The sequence below is a fragment of the Rutidosis leptorrhynchoides genome, chromosome 5 (genome assembly GCF_046630445.1).
Source record: "Rutidosis leptorrhynchoides isolate AG116_Rl617_1_P2 chromosome 5, CSIRO_AGI_Rlap_v1, whole genome shotgun sequence".
Taxonomy (NCBI): Eukaryota; Viridiplantae; Streptophyta; class Magnoliopsida; order Asterales; family Asteraceae; genus Rutidosis; species Rutidosis leptorrhynchoides.
This window is the reverse complement of record NC_092337.1, coordinates 421,930,644-421,955,066: the sequence shown is the minus strand read 5'-3', so window position 1 is coordinate 421,955,066 and position 24,423 is coordinate 421,930,644. Positions and strand designations below refer to the sequence as shown.

General features: G+C 35.2%; 2 protein-coding genes across 2 annotated transcripts; both read left to right on the top strand.

Annotated features, from left to right (window-relative positions):
• Positions 1–1,952: 1,952 nt before the first annotated feature.
• LOC139847908 (UDP-sulfoquinovose synthase, chloroplastic-like) lies at positions 1,953–6,126 on the top strand. The gene is given in 5 exon segments (XM_071837638.1): positions 1,953–2,038; positions 2,882–3,058; positions 3,684–3,818; positions 3,821–4,599; positions 5,416–6,126. Coding segments are annotated over 4 exon segments (1,440 nt in total). The 5' UTR covers positions 1,953–2,038; positions 2,882–2,934; the 3' UTR covers positions 5,818–6,126.
• A 606-nt stretch (positions 6,127–6,732) lies between these two features.
• Positions 6,733–11,386, top strand: LOC139847907 (fructan 6-exohydrolase-like). The gene is made up of 7 exons (XM_071837637.1): positions 6,733–7,060; positions 7,213–7,221; positions 8,145–8,998; positions 9,399–9,557; positions 9,656–9,894; positions 9,972–10,062; positions 10,945–11,386. The coding sequence occupies exons 1-7, from the start codon at positions 6,931–6,933 to the stop codon at positions 11,152–11,154; spliced, it is 1,692 nt and encodes a 563-aa protein (XP_071693738.1). The 5' UTR covers positions 6,733–6,930; the 3' UTR covers positions 11,155–11,386.
• Positions 11,387–24,423: the final 13,037 nt, after the last annotated feature.

Genomic DNA, 24,423 nt, shown 5'->3' with positions numbered 1-24,423 from the left:
CGAAATAACAAGATAGGCCAATAAAAATACACGTTCTATCCAAATAGTCAACCTTCTCTGTTTAACCGTTACTTGTATAAGTGTATTTACAAATGTCATCTCTTGATATGATAGGTAGCAAAAGTAATTTATTTGATTCAGTCTTTTTAACTTTTCTTGGCTTAAATATAAAAGTAGAATTTTTATATTAGTAAGAATAATTGGTTTATTAAATCTTTGAGTGCGTTTGATAAAATAAAATAATAATTCATTGTGAACTTAATATAAAAGCATTGAATAATTTCAAAATTGAATAATTCAAAAGTTCTTAACTTGATCCAGAACAAGAATAATCCATTGTGAATAACTTTATGAATAATGTAAATCAATATATCAACGTTATAAATTAAATAACTATAACTATTGGCCGTTCGAAAAGAAAACGTTATAAATTAACTAATGAATCAATATAATTGTTTGATAAATATTCATAATATATTAATTTTATAATAATCTTAAAAGAAATGGAGATGCTGAATGGTTAAGTAAATATATAAACTCTGATTGGTTTTGCACATATTGTTATACGATTCAGCATCATATGTAATTCAGATATTACTGATACACCATCCGATTAGCGTATGTAAACATATTAAACAAGCCTTTATGGATTAAACCGATCACCATAAACGTGATTAAAACCCATAAAATTGTGATTGAGCTTAAAATTGGATAGCACCTAGCTTAACCTCACATGCAGCGGTCAACGCATAAGCCCTATATGATGTGGCAACTTTTGTCATCCATCAAAGAATCCACGTACGCACCAAACTTCGGATATTCAAGGATTGACCACTCAACTCCGAGTTTTAAGGGTTGACTTACCAATAAGGTTGTGAGACATGTCATACGTAGGTACTTTTGAATTTTGTCTATATAGGACACTTGGGATATATGGATACTTGAAGTTTTGTCAAAGCTCATATACTTTCTCTCTCTAAGAATGTATTTCTCTTTCTAAAAGACTGAGTAAGGCAGATAAGATAGATGGACTCATGGTTCAATTGGATCTAATAAATCATCGTTAAAAGTAGAGCGACTTCCGGTTAAGCTGTTTCCCATTAGCGTGATCTTGTACTCATATATTATCCTCTGTCCAGAATAAGTACGATCAGATGTCACAAGTCGCAAACCAATGCACAAAATGTTGAACATTTTAACATTCATCGCTTTAAATCATTTAATTAAGAGAAAATCAAAGACACTCTTCGTTTCCCTCAATCCTTGTGCTTGTTTTATTAAATGGCTTTTTAAAAAAATTACGCATGATATACAAGCAGTGTTGTAAAAAATGGCCGAGAAGGTCGTCGCAACGATTTTACCATGATACCGTTTCAACGGACCTAGAAAGGCTTAAAAATGGTCAAAGCTAAAAAAAATGGTCAACAAAGCCAAAAGACGGTCAACAACGGTCTAGATGGTAAAAAACGACCTAGACGGGGTCTAGACGGATGTTGACGAACGTTGACTTTTTTAATAAATTTCAAAAACAAAATTTCAAACATAAATATTTCAACTTAAAGGCAAATATCTATGTTTATTTTGAAAGATTTATGTTTGAAATGTTTATGTTTGAAATATATATAAAAAGTTAATGTTGGTCAACATCCGTCTTAACCGCGTCTTGACGCCGTTTTTTCTATTGCAAGTTGCGACGTTCAACGTTTTAAGGTCCTACTATCTCGACCCCGTATCGCATATTTTTCAAGTAGTATACAATACAAGTAGTATACAAGAAACCTAAAGGGTCGTTTTTACAACAAACAAAAAATAGAAGAAAAGAACTTGAAGGACCATTCTTACACACATGATACCAGCTGAAATGGGTTATAAAGGAATATCCATTACAAAGCTGCTCCGATGCTAAATTTATATTTAGTGGATATCTAATCCAACAGCAAAAAAAAAAAAAAAAAAAAAAAAACTGATTAACCAAGTCCAGATTCAACATTGCAACAAATTCTATGCCATTTTCGTCAATAATTATACTCATCTGCAGGTATGCACAATATCTGTAAATTTATATTCAGTTATATAATCATTCACTTATGAACTGAAATTAAAATCATTTATAGTTTAATTACAAAAGTATCGGTTCTATTTGTTGAGAACGCATAGCCCAACGGTTCTTTGTGTCATGGCAGAAGTCATAGGTTCGATCCTTAGGGATGACATGATTTTCTTAAAACCAATTGAACACCAATAATGGTGGTATATATTGACCCTATAGGGAGGTTTTACCGGATTCGTTCAAGGACCCTACCCGGAACCACTACCCGAATGGATGTGTTCCCGGGTACCGTCGATCGGGTTCGGGTTTCCGCCCGAACGTGTGTTACGTGCAAATGATGAGGGTCGTTGAAAAAAATGATCTACTGATGCCCAAAAAATCTCCATTAAAAAAAAAAAAATAGTTATTTGTTGAATTGTTGGATTTATTTGTTCAAGATAGAGGATACTCCTTGTATAGGGTTTTGTTAACATGATATACATTTAACTCTGTTAGAAGCCTTTTTAACTTTTGATTACAAGAGTTTGTTTGAAATATTTAATAAATTTAAAGCATTTAACATCTAGGTTCCTGTTTCTTTAATCTATATAAACAGTTTTCAGTTAATTGTCTGTGATTGTGTTACCTGAAACACTCAAGTAAGCAATCATTTACATATCATTGAGTATAAGTGTATAACAGTCACAACTATTAAGTTAAATAGCTGTACTGGAGTATAAAAATGTTGTAACAAGATCTGTATTGTTTCTGTAGAAGTATAAAACGATCTTTGTTTACTTTCATGGTTGTAACACAATAATTGACAATTTGTATTATATTTACACATTGTAGGTACTGATTGTCTGATACTGCTAATCCTGCGGTAATCGAATATTGATGTGAAAATGGCACATTTAATTACCGCTTCGTGCCCCTTGAACATCTCTTCTTGTTCCAAAACCAGCCCTAATAACACTTCTAAACTAAGCTTAATTTCATTACCTACTTCCCGCACTTTCCACACTTCAAATGAATCATCAAAAAGTTTTTTCATAAGCAAAAAGAGTGTGTAATGGTGTATCCTAGAGGATACACGCATAACGACATCATTTTTATACAGAAAACTCAATCAAAGAGCACAAGAGATAACTAAATTCGGTGATTTTCAGCATTGGCCGCCCAGCGTTTAGCAGGCCGCCCAACGTCAAACGTAAGCCTGCAGGCAGCTTCTATGCATAAGCCCTTTAACTCAGCGCGTGAACGGCACGCAGCCACATCAGCACACGCCACCGACATTCCGGATACTTCACGTAACAGAACCATTCAGTGATTGACACGTGTATCCCGTGAATTTCGGACACTCTGTGCCTATAAATAGACCCCCTGGGTCACCACATTTCACATGATTCTGATCTGAACTTCAGTCAGAGAGAAGTACACTTTCTCTCTCACTCACACAGTTCTTTCTCACTCTAAACATACATTAGCCGCTTAGCAGCAGTGCGCTAGATGGATCATTACAGTTTGATCCACAGATTGATTGAGGCCACCCCACAGATCTCACATCTGTGTTCCGGGTCTGCAGAGATTATTTCTCAAGGGCAAACAACAATCAACAGTATACGCCACACGCTGAGCAGCTAATTTTCTGTACTAGTACCTTACAGCCGCTATACGGAAAATCATACTAACAGTGTGCGAAGAGTTCTCTCAGTACGTGCAACCACTCTTCAACAACCCGAGACGAAAACGGGCCCCGGCTCTGACCAAAGCTCGGGTCAACAATCCAGGCTCGGGTGATGGTTATCGGTGGTGATGGTTACTGTGGTTGGGCTACTTTCCTCCATTTATCAAAAAAAAATTATGAAGTTGCCATTGTTGATAATCTTGTTCGTCGCAGTTTTGATCACCAACTTGGGCTTGATTCACTCACACCCATCTCATCGATTCATGACAGAATAAGAAGGTGGCGATCATTAACCGAAAAAGACATAAATTTATACATCGGTGATGTTTGTGACTTCGAGTTTTTGTCAGAAGCATTCACGTCGTTCAAACCGGATGCTGTTGTTCATTTCGGAGAACAAAGATCGGCTCCTTACTCGATGATCGACCGATCGAGAGCTATATACACACAACAAAACAACGTTCTTGGTACACTTAACGTTTTATTTGCTATAAAGGAGTATGCTGAAGATTGTCATCTAGTGAAACTTGGGACAATGGGAGAATACGGGACGCCAAATATAGATATTGAAGAAGGGTATATAACGATAACTCATAATGGAAGAACTGATACGTTACCTTACTCGAAACAAGCTAGCTCGTTCTACCATTTGAGTAAAGTGCACGATTCGAATAATATCGCGTTTACGTGTAAAGCGTGGGGGATAAGAGCAACCGATTTGAACCAGGGTGTGGTTTATGGTGTGAGGACAGCTGAAACCGAAATGCATGACAAACTTTATAATAGATTTGATTATGATGGTGTGTTTGGGACGGCGTTGAATAGGTTTTGTGTTCAGGCAACAGTTGGTCATCCGCTTACTGTTTATGGCAAAGGTGGCCAGGTTAGATCTTTTAGCTAAAAACTTAATTGAATCTTGCTAGTTAAAATTATACTAACTATATGTTCATATGCCTTCTTTAGTTCTTTTAGGTTTTGAATGTCATGAATGGTTACTAAATTGGTCAAGTTGATAACTCATTTGATATCATGACATTTACATAGCCTTAAGATGCTGTAGTTATAGGGTTTTGGTACCCGCATCCAGTGATGCAGGTTTTAACTTTAGGATGGATCAAACCCACTGTTGTAAAAAATCTCGATTACTCCCGATTACTCCTTTTAAGAACGGACCGATCCGATTTTCCAAAATCCGTTTAATTAATCGGTCAACGCCAGTCGCCAGTTAACGGGTCAAAATCGTATTTGTTGGTCAAAGTCGATCAACGTCAAAATTGGTCAACATTTTATCATGAATTTAAACTACCGTATAATTTTAGAAGTTTTGAACAAATGAGCGTTTATATTTATATTTTTTGGCAATTATGTCAAATTTTATGTTGATGTTTATGGTTTTCTTCTATATTTACACATATAATTTTGAAGTTTATTATCTAAATGTCTCAAAAAAGTCAAATCCGATTAATACCCGATTGATCCTTGATTAATCCCCGAACAACCCATTTAAACAAAGTGCCTTTTCTAGAGTTTTGGATGTTCAGAAAAATTTACTATTCAGTTTAGCTTTTAAGTCTTTAGGTTTTGTTCTAATTATCATACAGTCTTTATTCGAGGATAACATGAGATACCAAGAAATACCTTATATTTTTCTTGTCTTGTATTTTAAACTGTACATCTCGTTGCCTATTTGCATATACAGACTCGAGGGTACCTAGACATAAGAGACACAGTGCAATGTGTGGAGCTTGCAATTGCAAATCCAGCACAACGTGGTGAGTTTCGGGTATTTAATCAATTTACCGAGCAGTTTTCCGTGAACCAACTTGCGTCGCTCGTTACAAAAGCTGGCGAAAAACTTGGAATTGAAGTGAAAACAATATCTGTGCCCAACCCAAGAGTTGAAGCAGAGGAACATTACTATAATGCCAAGCACACCAAACTGATTGAATTAGGACTCGAGCCGCACCTTCTATCGGACTCACTTCTTGACTCGTTGCTCAACGTTGCGGTTCAGTTTAAAGATCGTGTGGACACGAAACAGATAATGCCTAGTGTTTCATGGAGAAAGATTGGGGTAAAGCCAAAAACTGTATCTGCTTAAGTATGAAAAACAAGTTCATGTATAATTTAGGTGGTTAGGAATGTGATGCTATGAAATTATAGTTATACTGTTGATCAACCTTTGTGACATATAAATCGCGCTAAGTTTTAACTAAAATGTTGTTTGCGTATTATATAAACTTGTGGCTTATGTTACAATGGAGCTCATGATTTTAACTGATACAGTATAACTTATGTTTTCCCAAATTTTTTACTGTAATAGATAAACATATTCTTTGACAAGAGGTTAGAGACTTAGACGTGTGACGAGAAAGATATGAGAATGACTAAAATTTTATTACACCATGAAGACGTTTGTATCTCCAATTTATTTACAGATGTAAATCCATTTTTTTATTTAAAAGCTGGCATTTGTATATAACAGCTCTACATAGATTTTATTTCATTGCATTGACGGTGTAAATTGAAAGTAAAAGCATGCGTATAGGTAGATCCACTTGTCACAAGTTTTACCCGTCTGGAGTGCATCCAATCCTATTTACTTTTGTTTTCTTCTGTTTGGCATCATTAATTATTATTATTATTATTATTATTATTATTATTATTATTTTATTTATTATTATTAAATAATAATAATAAAATAATTAATATTAATATTAAAATTAAAAATAATAAAAATGATACGATTGAAAAATAAACTTTAATAGGCAAATAATGTAATGATACTGAGAATTAATTTAATGATGTTTAGAATATAAGAAGAAACAAAAGGTACGTGAAATGACTTGACGTCATGGGGTAGGGTATGCATCACATGAAAATAATTGTACCACACTTCTTTTTATTTTGTTTCAGCTTCTTCTAAATATTTACTCCACTCCACCCCATCCAATTTATTTATATTTATTTACTTATATTTACTCCATCCCATTTGTTGTTCTATATATATATTCTTAGTTCTTAGTACACGATACGTGATGATGATTGTAACTCTAGCTAATCATCATCATTCAAACAATATTATATAGATTTAAGTAGACCATAAGAGGAAACCACCTCTATTTATTACTGTATTTAATTATAAATAAATAAATCTTTGATCTTAATCTTGCAACACAGACAAACTTAATTAACATTTGGTAAGTAAGTAGTGATGAGGAAAAGTGTTGGTATCTTTTTGGCAATATTTTTTGTTCTTCAGTTCAACCATGTCCGATCCACGTCATCGGAGCAGCCTTATCGGACTGCTTTTCACTTCCAGCCTCCTCAAAACTGGATGAACGGTTAGTTAAATAGTTAGTTACGGAGTACATTTTATTACTTTCTTTTGACTTTGACTTTATTCTGAATATTGGCTTTTGGTTTCATTGATTGTGTGATGATGAACATGGGTGCATTTTTCATGATTGGTGGCTCATTCATCGGCTGGCTGCAGATCCTAATGGTAACCATAACTACTTTCACTACTTTTTTTATATATATATATATATTTCTTTAATTAGTTATTAGGTTGAAGATCCATTGTACTTGAACTGATAACCATGAACTTTTTATGTATACTTATATAATACAAGAACAAACATTCAATTATGAATGATATTAGGTTATTCTTCTTTTCATTTCAATTTTTAAATACATATATAATATGTAATATATAATAGTTTTTGCAATGTAGTACTGTGTGGATTGCTTACTTTACTAATTGTTTTTTTGTATTAGACTATTCTTAGGCAAATTGTCCACTTTTTGGTAAAATAATGGGTTTTTGACTGTGACTGTATTTGAACTTTATTAACCCAAAATGTCAAATTTTTGTGTTAAATATTTATACGGTGATGTGGTAAAATCTGATTAGAAATTGAGTGGGAAAAAATAAATTAAATAAAAAAATATAAAGTGTGTAATAAACCTATGATTGGTGGAGGCAAATCTCACGCTCAAAGTACAACTCCTCAATATTCCGACTAACGCTCAAATCTGTCAAGATGTCACGTCTGCTTAGCAGGTGTTAGTGTCCGTCAACAAAGCCAGCTAGACTGACGGAAGAAATTTAACGCTCGGGTTAAGAATAGTCTTATAGTTAATAAGGTAGGTAGTTTTAGAGATGATCTCTACCTTTCGGTATAGGTATGCGTCTTAATTCGGGGCTGGTACCGTAGTTGTTGTAATTATAGAGAGGTTCAAATGGGCGGGCTAGCCGAAGTTTGGTACCTGGTGCAAACGAAATTGGATCAAAACTGTGATTACTTAGTAGTTGGTAGGTGTCTAAATGGTCCGGGTCGGTTTGGGTTGACACAAACTCTGCTTATTGTGATGATACAGAATTAAACTATCTTGGCTAATGGTATACAATATGTATGCATCCAGGACCAATGTACTACAATGGAGTCTACCACCTCTTCTATCAATACAACCCTTATGGACCACTTTTTGCTAATCAGATGTACTGGGCACATTCTGTTTCACATGACCTAATCAACTGGACCCCGCTAGACCTCGCCATTGCCCCAACCGAATCGTTCGACATCAACAGTTGCTGGTCTGGTTCTGCTACAATCCTACATGGAAACAAGCCTGTTATGTTATACACAGGAATAGACTCTGAAAACCGTCAAGTCCAAAACTTAGCCGTCCCAGGAAACTTATCCGACCCGTATCTTAGAGAATGGGTCAAATACCCCGGTAACCCAATCATTAACCTGCCCGACGGGATTCAAAACGATGACTTTCGAGACCCGACAACTGCGTGGCTTGAAGACGATGGAAAATGGAGAATACTTGTTGGAAGTCAGAAAAATAAAATGGGAATCGCGTTTATTTACCAATCTGAGGATTTTGTTAATTGGACTAAGTACGATTCGCCACTTCATCAGGTTGCGGATACGGGGATATGGGAATGTCCTGATTTTTTTCCGGTTTCGGTTGATAGTACGAAAGGGGTTGATACTTCTGTTATAAACGGTGTAGTAAAGCATGTGTTGAAGGTTGGATTATTTGATTATGCGAGAGATTATTACATGATTGGGAACTATAGTCCTGTAAAAGAAAATTATGTTCCTCAAAATGAATTGAATCTAGGTACTTTAAGACTTGATTATGGGAAGTATTATGCTTCCAAATCCTTCTTTGACCCGGTCAAGAACAGACGGATCTTGTTGGCTTGGGTGAACGAGTCTGATTCCGAAGCTGATGATATTGCTAAAGGATGGTCCGGACTTCAGGTAAGATTAATTTACAGTTACTACTTACAACTGTTGATTTTCAACAAGGTTGCCAAAATCGCTACTCGGGAGTACTCTGTCGGGTATTTTTTAGGGAGTACTCGGTAAATCGGGGAGTACTCGGGAGTAACTGGATGTTGACCAAGTTTGACTTTGACCAATATTGACAGATATTGACCTAGTTTTTGACTGATTTTCCTAGTTACCGAGTTTTGACTAAGTAATCCCGACTAATACCCATTGATTGAGGGTTGACCGAGGGTTGATCGAGTACTCGACCCTAACTCTTAACTGAGTACTCGGGCTGAACTCTTAACCGAGTACTCGGCGAATATTTCCGACTTCTGCAACCGTGATTTTCTATAAAATAAAAAAAATTCACTTGTAAGATAATATGCAGTCATTTCCAAGAAGTGTTTGGCTAGATCGAAACCAAAAGCAGCTTGTACAATGGCCTATTGAAGAAATTGAAACGTTACACGAGAACAAAGTTAGTTTACATGATAAGAAACTTGAAAGCGGATCAATACAAGAAGTTTTGGGTGTAACTGCTTATCAGGTAAGCCATGGAATCAAAACAGGTTGTTAATTATCGCCCTGTTTCTGTTTCGACTTCTGTTGCACTAATTGTGTCGTTTTTTTTTTTTTATACGATAGGTGGATGTGAAGATTTCATTTAGAATAAGTAACTTAGAAGAGGCTGAAGAACTGGACTTAAGTTTGAGTGATCCACAACTTATCTGCAGTGGAAACAATGCATCAAATAAAGGCAAATTTGGACCGTTTGGGCTGTTAGCTTTGGCTTCTAGTGACTTGACTGAACAAACTGCAGTCTTCTTCCGTGTTTATAAAAATAATGGACGATACGTTGTGCTGATGTGCAGTGATCAGGGCAGGTTGGTTTTTTATTAAACTAATTATCTTGAACTTATTCAAATGTTAGCCAACTAAAATGTCCAAAATCTGATTTCAGGTCATCAACAAGAAATGGGCTCGATAAAACGACTTATGGAGCATTTGTTGACATAGATCCCCAACAAGATGAGATTTCACTCAGAACCTTGGTGAGTAACATTAGTTTCTCAGTTGTTTCATTTTTTTTTTTTTTTTATTTTATATGTCAGTTGAACTATTCAATTAAGAGGTAGCCAGATGGGCTGGTTGGCTAATGGGTCAAAATTGATTTGACCCACAAGCTGTTTTATCACTTCTAAAGGATTTTTTTTTCTTTTTTTTTTTGAAAGGAAAACCTACAATCTACACACGAAACCACGAATATTTACATCTCACTTACTCAAGTGAGGCTTGAACCCACAACCTCTAGGTTGAAGGGTTCCTCTCATACCACTTCTAAAGGATTATAAATGACTAAGTGGCTAATCTAACTTCAAATAAGTGTGTGTTTGATTACCTCTTGATTGAATAGTTCAGCAATGAATGCTCAACCATTAAGCATTCAACGCATTTATTTCTGAACTCTGAACCATTCAAAGTTAAAATACTCTCTTGATCATTAAGCACCTAAATTTTATGTAATATCTCTTTAAATTATATCAAGAACACATATAAAACAACTATAAAGTTTTTTTATTTATGCAAAAGGTTAAATGATGTAATTTACATCATTCACATTGTTCATTCAAAATTATTATCAAATAGGTTATAACCTACTTCATTTAGAACCAACTTCATTCAGAACCTTTAAATCATTCAGATTGTGAACCATTTAGCGCTTAATCATTTTTATTAAAAGTAGATACTGATTAAAGAGGATATATGCATAAAACATAACTTGTGGCCACTTTCATTGCAACCTATTTGTCCGGTTATCCTTCAAGCTTAATTGTTTGATTTTCCTCTTAATTTAAGATACAATCCAAACAATCGAAATTGCAACCCTTAAACAAACTTGACCTCCAACGTAATTCATTATGAGATCTTTGCAGATTGATCACTCAATCGTCGAAAGCTTTGGAGGAGGAGGAAAGACTTGCATTACAGCCAGAGTTTACCCAGCAATGGCCATTGGTGAAGAAGCTCGGTTGTATGCATTTAACAACGGAACTCAAAGTGTTGTGATATCTGAGTTGAGTGCTTGGAGTATGAAGAAAGCTCAGATTAACGTTCAAGAAACAATAAGCTGTACAGATCAATAATCTGAAGCAGATGGTTCATTTATCAGATGCATTCAGGGAGTTGATTTGTTATATCGAAAGCAAGTTAGAATGGTTATGCGATTTTAGTACTTAAATTAATTATGATACCAAGACTGCATTTCTGTTGTTAATGTTGTTTCAGTACTCGGTAGAATATGTTTCCACATTCAATTACCCGATAAGGTGAAATAAGTGATGAATATTCACCTACTGTGTTATATAATAACACCTTCAGAAGAATGCTTATAACTACCTCCTTTCATTACGATTAAGTATAGATATAGATATAGATAGATATAAAAGTTAAAGCGGGCTGCTCAAATTAACGTAGTTAAAGATACTATAAGATTTACAGATAATCATCTGAAAAGAAAATGGAGATGCTTACACTATTTGAAACATGATTTCAAGACTCCATTTTTGTATTTGTTTTTCTGAAAAAATATAAGTTTCATATTCCATGTGTTATAATTCAGTAGGCTTATAACTACCTTTAGTGGTTTGATTCTTGATGTTATAATTCAGTAGGCTTATAACTACCTTTAGTGGTTTGATTCTTGATTAAGAATACTAATAATGAAGTGTAAGAACAAAGATGATAATGGAGAAAGAAAGAAACACTTTGTAAGTGTGTGAAATGGTGCAAGTTTAATGCTTGCATTCATGAGTATTTATAGCCTAAAATCTCAATATAAAAATACATACTTTGTGTACCAAAATTGACTATATGTATACACCAAAATTGACTATCCATATCTATATTATTATTATTATTATAACACTCCCCCTTGGATAGCAATTTTATTTTGTTGAAGATCAACTATAAATTACTGCCTCGTTAAAAACCTTGCTAAAGAAAACCCAGTGGGAAAAAACTTTAGCTAAGGGAAAAAGAGTGCAGCATGGAGTTGACTCCCCCTCAAGTAGACATCGCTTCAGCTGTTACATCTTTTGAACATGTCTCATGCCAATGTTATGAACGTGTGTTCTGAAAATAGCAGTTGGAAGTGCTTTCGTGAAAAGATCAGCAGAGTTTTTGCTAGATTGCACATATCTCATTTCAATCTGGTTGTCCTTAATGAGATTTTGAGTGTATGAGAAGAATCTAGGTGGTATGTGTTTTGTTCGGTCACTTTTGATATACCCTTCTTTCATCTGTGCTATGCAAGCTGCATTATCTTCATAGATAATTGTTGGACTTTTATCGCGTTCTAGTCCACAAGAATCAGTAATGATTTGTGTCATTGATCTCAACCAAAAACATTCCCGAGTAGCTTCATGTAATGCAATCACTTCGGCATGATTTGACGATGTAGCAACAAGTGTTTGTTTTTGAGAACGCCATGATATTGCAGTACCTCCATTTAGGAATACATATCCAGTTTGAGATTTAGCTTTATGTGGATCAGATAAATAACCTGCATCTGCATAACCAACCAAATCTTGTTTTGATTCGTTAGAATAAAATAATCCTAAATCAGTAGTTCCTCGAAGGTATCGAAATATGTGTTTGATCCCATTCCAGTGTCTTTTGGTAGGAGCAGAGCTGAACCTTGCCAACAAATTAACTGCAAAAGAAATGTCAGGTCTTGTACAATTTGTAAGATACATAAGAGCTCCAATTGCACTAAGATATGGTACTTCTGGTCCAAGAATGTCTTCTTGATCTTCACATGGACGAAATGGATCAGCTTCAACATTGAGTGATCTAACAACCATAGGAGTACTTAATGGTTTTGCCTTGTCCATATTGAAACGTTTCAAAATCTTTTCAGTATATGTTGTTTGATGTACAAGTAAACCATTAGGCATATGCTCAATTTGTAAACCAAGGCAATACTTGGTTTTTCCGAGATCTTTCATTTCAAATTCTTTCTTTAGAAGTTGAATGGCTTCATGGATCTCTTTATTTGTACCTATGATGTTAAGATCATCAACATAAACAGCTATGATCACATATCCGGATGTTGTTTTCTTAATGAAAACACAAGGGCAAGTAAGATTATTTGTATACCCTTTGCTTATCAAGTAATCACTTAATCGGTTATACCACATACGTCCCGATTGTTTTAACCCATATAAAGATCTTTGTAATTTAATCGAATACATTTCTTTGGGTTTTGCATTTGATGCTTCTGGTACCTTAAATCCTTCAGGTATCTTCATATATATATCACTATCAAGTGATCCATATAGATAAGCAGTCACAACATCCATGAGATGCATTTCTAAATTTTTAGAAACTGCCAGGCTGATTAAGTATCTAAAAGTAATTGCATCCATAACAGGGGAATAAGTTTCTTCATAATCAATTCCTGGTCTTTGAGAAAAACCTTGAGCTACAAGTCTAGCTTTATACCTTGTAACTTCATTTTTCTCATTTCTTTTTCGGACAAAAATCCATCTGTATCCTACAGGTTTCACATCTTTAGGAGTGAGAATGATGGATCCGAAAACCTTTCTTTTATTGAGTGATTCTAATTCAGCTCGTATTGCTTCTTTCCATTGAGCCCAATCATGTCTATTTTGACATTCAACCATAGATGTTGGTTCTGGATCATCATCATTATTCATGATGTCATACGCAACATTAAATGAAAATTTCTCATCAAGATTTTTCATTTCATTTCGGTTCCATAATATTTTTGAATATGCATAATTGATTGCAATTTCTGTATTGACATCATCAATCTCCTCTGCAGTAGGAGTACTGATTTGTGGTTCTTCTTGAACACTTTCTTTTACTTCATTATCAGCTGATTTTCTTTTTCGAGGATTTTTATCCTTTGAACCGATTGGTCTTCCACGTTTCTGACGTGGCAAAGATTCATGAGTGACGTTATTGCCAGCTTTTGGAATTTCAATTCGAGCTGGAGTATTTACTGCTGGTATATATGATTTTGTCACCGTTTTTGTATCTGTAAATGCATCAGGCAATTGATTTGCAAGTTCTTGTATATGCATTATCTTTTGAACTTCTGTCTCGCATTCTTTTGTGCGAGGATCAAGATACTTTAATTGAGGTTCACACCATGAAACATCATTTTCTTTATTTTTCATTTCTCCCCCTAATCTAGGGAACAATGTTTCATTAAAATGACAATCAGCAAAACGTGCTGTAAAAACGTCACCTGTCATAGGTTCAATATACCTTAATATTGAAGATGTTTCATATCCAACATATATTCCCAACCTCCTTTGAGGACCCATTTTTGTACGTTGTGGTGTCGCAATTGGAACATACACTGCACAACCAAATGTTCTAAGATGGGAAATATTTGGCTCTTGACCAAAAGCAAGTTGTAGGGGGGAATATTTATGACTTGCACTTGGTCTGATGCGAATCAATGCAGCAGCATGTAAAATTGCATGACCCCATATAGATACAGGGAGTTTTGTTCTCATTATCAATGGTCTAGCGATTAACTGTAAACGTTTAATCAATGACTCGGCTAAACCATTTTGTGTATGCACATGAGCAACAGAATGTTCAACAACAATTCCTATAGACATGCAATAGTCATTAAATGCTTGAGATGTAAATTCACCAGCATTATCAAGTCTCACCCTTTTAATGGTGTAATCAGGAAAATGAGCTCTCAATTTAATAATTTGGGCAAGAAATTTTGCAAATGCCACATTACGGCTTGATAACAGACAAACATGAGACCATCTGCTAGATGCGTCTATTAGAACCATGAAATATCTAAATGGTCCACATGGTGGATGAATTGGTCCACATATATCACCTTGAATTCTTTCAAGAAACATTGGTGATTCTTTCTCAACCTTAAGTGGTGAGGGTCTAGTTATCAATTTTCCAAGAGAGCAAGATGTACATGGAACCATTGTATCATGATGGATTTTTCTATCCTTTAGTGGATGCCCATTAGTACATTCAATAATCCTTTTCATCATTGTTGATCCTGGATGGCCTAATCTGTTATGCCATAAACTGAATACACCAGGATCAATATATTTTTCGTTAACTACCATATGTATTTCTGGTACATTTATATGTGTATAATGTAATCCAGAACTAAGTCTTGGCAGTTTTTCAACCACATGACTCTTGTCAGTGATACTTAAATATTTCTCATTTTCTGTTGTCACTGACTGATAATCATACCCGTTAAGGTATATGTCGGAGAAACTCAATAAATTTCTGCTTGACTTGGGAGAAAATAAGGCATCATTTATTAAAAATTTTGTACCATTTGGTAGTATGAAATTTGCCTTTCCTATCCCTTTTATCAAGTTAGCAGGTCCTGATATTGTATGTATAGTTCCTTCCGTTGGTTTTAGATCAATAAAATATTTCTCGGATTTAAGTATAGTGTGTGTAGTTCCACTGTCTGCTATACAGAGATCTCCACCACTTGATTGATGTTGTATTCCAGCAAAATTCATATTGAACTTCATATATAAGAAATAAATAGTGAGTACATTAATATTACACAATATTTTAAACGCAAATAGATAGTACTGAAACATTTAGCAAACATAATGACAAAGATAGACGATATTAAATCGTTTATTTTTCGAAAGACACACAACTTAAACATTCAAGAAATCTTCATATAAATCAGATGGTTTCTCAGTGACTGTTGGATCGACGTTATCCACAAAGTTTACTTCCTTTTCTTTATCTTTCAGCGAATCCTGATACATCTTAACAAGATGTTTAGATGTTCGGCAAGTATTAGCCCAGTGGCCCATTCTACCACATCTGTAGCAAGATTCTTCAGAATTTTTAGAAGAATTTTCTTCAACATCTTGTTTAATGGGCTTGTTTTGTGGTTGATATTTATATTTTCGTGGATTACTATTTCTTTGACCACCACGGCCACGACCACGACCACGTCCACGCCCATTACCATTACCATAAGGATGGTTTCTACCATAGTTATGGCTTTTGGCATGATGATGGTGATGGTTATTATAACCACGACCTTGCCCGCGTCCTTGTCCCTGTTTATAATTATTTGCAGTATTTGCTTCAGGGATTGCAAGTGTACCAGTAGGACGGGATTGCTGATTTTTCATTAATAGCTCATCATTTTGCTCTGCAACTAAGAGATATGAATTAAGTTCAGGATATGTTTTGAACTTTAGCATTCTCAAATTTCTTTGCACTGTGATGTTTGCAGCATTCATTGTGGAGAAAGTTTTCTCCATCATGTCTGCATCACTAATTTCATGTCCACAGAATTTAAGTTGTGAACATGTATTATACAGAGCTGAGCTGTATTCATTTACTTTCTTAAAGTCTTGGAACCTTAATGTTCTCCATTGTTCCATTGCAGCTGGAAGTAAAATTTCTCTTTGATTATTGAATCTGCTTTTGAGACCTTCCCATAAAACATGGGGATCTTCTACAGTCACATAATTATTTTGTAAGCATTCATCAATATGTTGATGAATAAAGCAACATGCCGTTGCTTGTTCTTTTTCAGAACAAGTGTTGTTTTCATTTATGGCTTCAAGAATGCCCATTGATTTAAGATGCATTTTTACTTTTATAACCCATGGCATGTAGTTGTTTCCAGTTGATTCTAAAGGAGTAAATTTAAGCTTTTCCAGATTCGACATTTTCTATTAAAACAAACAACATGATAAATTATAGTCACTTTATATTCATAAGTATATAAACATTAAACATAAATTTAATATAACATAAATGATAAGTAGGTGACAGTGTCGACCATATGTAAGCAATCATTAATAAATGGTATATAACAAAAATATAAATATTAGTAAACATAAATGAAAATTTGGCGACAGTGTCGACCATATATTTTTTCAGGTGGTATAACCGACCTATATCATTCTGGTGGTATAACCGACCATATATCATTTTGGTGGTATAACCGACCATATATCATTTTGGTGGTATAACCGACCATATATCATTTTGGTGGCAGAGCCAACCATATTTAGTATTAAGATTATCGTGCTGATAACGTGTTATAATTCAGTAGGCTTATAACTACCTTTAGTGGTTTGATTCTTGATGTTATAATTCAGTAGGCTTATAACTACCTTTAGTGGTTTGATTCTTGATTAAGAATACTAATAATGAAGTGTAAGAACAAAGATGATAATGGAGAAAGAAAGAAACACTTTGTAAGTGTGTGAAATGGTGCAAGTTTAATGCTTGCATTCATGAGTATTTATAGCCTAAAATCTCAATATAAAAATACATACTTTGTGTACCAAAATTGACTATATATATACACCAAAATTGACTATCCATATCTATATTATTATTATTATTATAACACCATGAACTATATTCCATGAACTGATTATCAATACTTACCAGTTACTTGATTAACTTCCACAATCATGCCATTTACCTCATTATTTTATTACTATCATGAATATAAATTAGAAGTAATAAGGCTACAGTATCAATAATCCTGATTACCCTGTTGGAGGTTGTATATTCGTGTAGGTAAAAAAATCGATAACCGGATATATGATTGAATCATGGTGTTATTTTCTGAACTTAATTATTCGACCCTTATTTTCTGGGTTACACAAATAATACTTTGGGATAAGACAAAGATTATATATATATATATATATATATATATATATATATATATATATATATATATATATATATATGATCAATGGGGAAGTAACCAATCGGGGGAAGTAACCAAACCCTAAACCCTAAACTTTAAACCGTTCGTGTTAAAAACTCAATCTAAATCCTAAATCTAAACCCTAAATCTAAACCCTAAACCCTAAATTTCTAAACCCTAATATCTAAACCCTATAAACCCTAATATCTAAACCCTATATATATATATATATATATATATATATATATATATATATATATATATATATATATATATATATATAGGGGCAGGATCAATGGGGAAGTAACCAATCGGGGGGAAGCAAAAAACAAAAAAAAAATCATTTTTTTGGAATTTTTTTTTCCGGCATCAAGATCACACGAAAATATGAACATTTAGAAAAGACACTTCGTGATGAATGTCATTATTTAGGCGGGAAAACGATCGACAAAAATAACATTCAAGATAATATTGTTCGTTAAGAATATGAACGTCTTTTTTTCATGTTTTGTGAAGTAAAATTTAGCCCGATTTAATAAACCCAAAACACCAAACCCTAAACCCTAAACCCTAAACCCTAAACTCTAAACCGTTCGTGTTAAAAACTCAATCTAAATCCTAAATCTAAACCCTAAATTTCTATACCCTAATATCTAAACCCTATAAACCCTAATATCTAAACCCTAATATCTAAACCCCAATAGCTAAAACCTCAACATATGCTCGAAAAATACGATAATTGTTATATATTACTTCTTCGAGCGTTTTCCCGTCAAAATAAAAACATTTATCACAAAGTGTCTCTACTAAATGTTCATATTTTCATCTCATCTATAATGTTCGTGAACAAAGTTTTTTCAAAAAACGAAAAAAAAAAGTTTTTGCTTCCCCCCGCTTCCCCCCGAATGGTTACTTCCCTCTTGATCCTACCCATATATATATATATATATATATATATATATATATATATATATATATATATATATATATATATAGACACGATCCGTGGTTAAGCTTAAAATGAGTACAAACTGGATAAACAAATATGGACCACAAAATATCATAAAATTTCAATTTAGCTTAAAATGCATAGAAGGGTAAAAAGGTCATTTAATAATTATAGTTAATAAAATTTAATTATACAAAAGTTAACATATTATCAACCACCTTTACCACCACCAACCACCACCACCCCCACCACCCCCCACCACCCACCCACAACCACCACCCCCACCCACCACCCACCACCACCACCCACCACCACCCACCACCAACCGCCACCACCACCCACCACGACCACCAACCACCACCACCACCCACCACCAACCACCCCACCCTCCACCCACCACCCACCACCACCACCACCCACCACCACCACCACCCACGACCACCCACCACCACCCACCACCACCACCCATCACCACCAATCACCACCACCACCACCAACTACCACCATCAACCACCACCAACCACCACCACCCACCACCACCACCATCCACCACCACCACCAACCACCACCACCCACCACCACCAACCACCAACCACCACCCTCCACCACCAACCACCACCCGCCACCACCCACCACCATCACCTACCATAAACCACCACCACCACCCACCACCACCAACTACCACCACCAACTACCACCAACACCACCCACCACCACCCACCACCATCACCCACCACCACCACGCCCCACCACCACCACCAACCACCACCAACCTTCAACCACCACCACCACCACCCACCACCACTTACCACCATCAACCACCACCACCACCTACCACCACCACCCACCAACCACCACCACCAACCACCACCACCAACCCCCACCAACCATCACCACCAACCACCACCCACCACCACCACCAACCCCAACGAACCATCACCACCAACCACCACCAGCTCCACCAACCACCACCAACCACCACCACCAACCACCACTGTGATGACCCGAAAATTTTTGACTTATTTAAACCAATTCTCTATACGATTTATTATTTTAACACGTTAAACAAAGTCTGTTAGATTGAGTCTCAAAATTTTAGAACTGTTACATATATACAATTACCTTTGACTACTCTCGACGATTCATGAACAATTATATGCATGTATATATATGTACAAGTAAAAACGACTTTTCTACAGTAAAAATTACTTTGCTACAGTAAAACACTATTTGCTACAGTGAAACCGTATTTTGCTACAGTGAAAACGAGTTTGCTACAGTGATTTGCTACAGTAAAACACTATTTGTTACAGTAAAACACTATTTGCTACAGTAAACACTATTTGCTACAGTAAAACACTATTTGATGTCGACGAACTAGCAAACAAAAACAGAAAAGGCGGCCATGCGATCGCATGGCAAAAACACTGAAAACTCATGCGATCGCATGAGCTACAGTAAATGAAAAAGTATTATAAATACACCAGTTTGCTCGACGATTTTTTTTCAACTCTTTCTTATTCTTCTTCAATTTAAATTTAAATTTATAATTATAATTATAATTTTAATTTTAAGTTTAATAATAATAAAGTATATTCGAGTGTGTTTTAATTCGGGTTTCAAACCGCTTTAAGCTAAGGAAATATTGGGTATTGTCCGGGGTATTGTTCTTGAATCCAAGGCCAACCATACAGTCATCTACCATCATTACGTCTACGCAATTTGCCTACAATATTGAGTCTCAATATTGAACTGTGAGTTTATAGTCTCCCTTTTTAAATACTTTAAATATTTTTGGGCTGAGAATATATGCAATTTATTTTAAACGCGATAAGACACAAGTACATACTAAATTCTACACTGAGTTAAACCGAAAATCCCTTAGCTTTGGTAACTAGTAGCTGCCAGTACATAGGATATGGACTGGTGGGCGCGAATAATTGTATATGGATCCATAGGGCTTGACATCCCCGTCCGAGCTAGAGCGCTAGCCTTTTAACGGACGTATGTTATTTGAGTTTAAGACACGTTGGTTTGCGTGTATTAAAACGAATGGGGTAATTATCACTATAGCGTTAAGTTTAGTTACCAGGGTGCTCTGTTACGTAGAATCTATTGATAAACTTTTGATAAAATCTTGTGGTCTATTGATGTGCGAAAAGTGGTATATGAATTATCGTATGGAAAATACCGGTTTTAGAGATTGCTACACACTAACGGGCAGTGTACCCGATCGTGTAGTAGTATAGTAACTGGTTTAGTTCCGTGTATCGTTCCAAGGACAGTTATATCAGTCAAACTAGAATTAGAAACTATATTATGATTAACTAAGTGAATGAAAGTTAAAAGTACAAGTTTTATGTTTTGGTGGCTATTTAACGATTTAGCCAAATCAAAGAAGGTTAAATGTAAAAACAATATTTTTGTCTTTTAAGTTTATGAAATGATAATAAGTGCAAATAAAGCAAGTAAGATAGTTTTGAATTAAATCAAAGAGATGAAATGTTTATCTAGATATTTTACCCTCGGTATTGGATGTATTTTTAGATATTAAGTCCTGATTGAATAATTATGTGTGTAGTTATCTAATAGGTTCACTAAGAGTTCTCTTGGATAAACACGCAAATACAATAACAAGATCAAGGGTTCCCTTTTCACTATGGTTCTTGTATTTGTAATCAAATAACTATAAGCATGCTAATCACCTAAATCGACTCGCCAAGAGTTCTCTTTAGCAAGTACTCAAACTAGAATTACTAAGCGAGGGTTCCCTATTACTTAGACCTTTTCGTTTGTGACTAGTTGATCAACAAGATTAAAGACTTGAATAACAATTGCCTTTGCGTTCGCTCTACACAATTCATTCCTATTTTGTTTAACCGTTTTAATCTAGTTTACCCCCTTGGTCCGGTTTAGCAAACAATCAATCTAAGACAAGTTGATTGTAAATCAATATGATACATCAACAAGAGTTCTCTTTATCAACAACATATCAATTAACTAGATACAAATGATTTTAACAACAATAAGCATGGTTCTTAATTCAAGCTTCAATCTATCACGCATAATACATTCAATCAATAAGATTACATCCAATACCTTGGTTATTAATCTAGACAAACATTATAGAAACTAGCCAACAATCATGGTAACAGACAACAATACAATCAAATTATTAACTGAAATCATTGCTGAGAACAAGTAAATAACCTACAAGAACAAGAGTTCTTGGATGAAGAAGATGTTGATGGATGATGCCTTGATGTTGAGCCTCTTCAAAGAGGTTGGAATTCTCCAAAATGCTCTTCAAAATCGCCTCTAAAACTCTCTGGTGCGTAACTCTGATTTGAAACAGTCCCAAAACTGATGTTTTAAAGTGGAGAAATTAGGTAAAAAGCAGAAAAAGTCGGGTACACCTACTTCGGGACGTCGTCCTAAAAGGCAGGACGGCGTCCCGGTATAAAGATCAAGACGGCGTCTCGAATGACCATGACGGCGTCCCACTTCAAAGGGCAGGACGGCGTCTAGCTATGTGGGACGGCGTCCTGCTGTACTATTTCTGACTCTTTCGTTTTCTTTTCAATATTATTTCATTTGGACGAAACCTATCATATCGGAAGCCTTGTTTTATTATTTTAGAGTGGTATTTTGACCCTAACTCGTATCGGGATCAACCAATGTCATAAATCATCGAAATTCTTTGCAAATCATTCTTCCGATACAAATTCGCGCATCTTGGCTTATCACTTGTAGATCACCTTCATTATCTTCGATTATAGAGCGTTTTAAGCGATATTGCGATAGATATATATGATGTAATTGAGCAATATCAAAACACCCCACACTTAAACCTTGCTTGTCCTCAAGCAATTCTTTCGTTACAAAGTAGAACAATATCAATCATAATCACACAATATAGATTACATACATTACATGAATCACTCGAAGCACACGAAACACACATGTTGATATAAAACACAACACACACTATATGAAATACACGCTTTAAGTAACACACTCACGCTATATACACAATGGAAACACACGCTTTAAGTATAGTACACTTTTATTGAAATCACACGCACGCTTTATACACAATGGAAACACACACACACATTTTTGGGAGATTTGAGCCAAGTATCCGAAAAATTTGATCCTAGGGAAATCAGGACCTTGATGAAAACGTTTTATGGTTTTGAAAATATCATGCTAGTTTTTAATACTAGACACGTTTTCCGATTTTGTCGGATTTTTAAATTTTGAAAAATGAGTGCGGGTTTCCTGCTATTGGTCAAGCCAATCCCTCCCACGGTACCTAACATCGCGAGATGTCAGTAGAAAATAATGTGCTTAGGAGGATACACATTACGTCCGGATATCATCGATAATCATGAGGTAATCATCTAATCCGTTAAGTCAATCATAAAGATTGAAGTTTATCAGGCTTAAAAGCTGATATATTACCTTTCTGGAGGTTATCCTTCCGGGGATCTGATAAATCACTAACATTTTGTGTATACATGGTGCCCCCCCGTTTTACTAGTTAATCCCCCTCATTGAGACAAACCTTGACTACCAGTTTCCCTGTTTGACGTTGAGGCCTGGTAGATTTCCAGTCGATGTTAGTAATGACTTTTCAAGAGTTTTTGTCACCCTACAACTGGTCTGGACTACATCTTCTGAATTGAATCAGTAAGTGTGTCATTCGGAAGACTTTACTTCCTTGAGGATGGAACAGATACATCCTATTGGTTATAATAGGTGGTCGGACGCAACATTGTCCTTGTTAGGAGAAACAATGAGGATCGTCCTTAAGGTTTTCGATCTGGCGCGAGATCCGGTTTCCGACCACGCTATACAATCACCGCTCTCTCACGGTTTACACTCGTTTTGGTACAAGTGACCTACAAGTTAGCTTACTAAACTAGTAGGATTTTCATTCAAATAATTGAATGATAGTGCAACTTCAAAGACTATTAATAATTTAAAATGTAAACCAACATTTATTTTCTAGATTTTAAGACCATAATGTGTATAACGTGGTTTTTGGGCTTTTAATCGTTTTTAAGGCTTACATGAAAATTTTAAAATTTTATAATAAACGCCTTAATTTTTGTGAAACGAGTTCCCGATAAATTACGAGTTCCCGATAAATTTCTATTCCCCACCCCACACTTGAGATCATGCAAGGCCCTCATTGCATGAAATCACAAAAAGGATTAAATTTAGAGGGCAAAGTGATAGGGTGATTGTAGAAATTTTCAACTTTTAACCTGTAAATCGTGGAATATTTAGACGGATGCCGCTGAACTTACTGCCAGCATAAGAGCATCGTCTAGTCCGCGATTATCATCATACACACATCATAATATCAAATGTCGCTGAACTTAATGCCAGTCTTTGAAGTTCAATCATGCTGCACAAATAAACAAACCACACAAATCACAATAAAAATAACGGTGTTTTTACAACCACATCCGTTTATCAAACCACACCATTAGTATATTATTACAAACCGAAATTGTATCAAAATACATCACACAAATAAAATAGTCTAAAAACAAGGTACAAAATGATCCAATAGGCACGCAGGCCTAGTTATCAAACGGCCAAAAATAATTACCCGAACCATCTCTGTACGGGCGTCCCTGTGGATATTGCTGCTCAAATCTGTTCCGAGCATCCTGCAACGCAGCGGTATTATCATAAATCGGGTGAGGCGGAGGT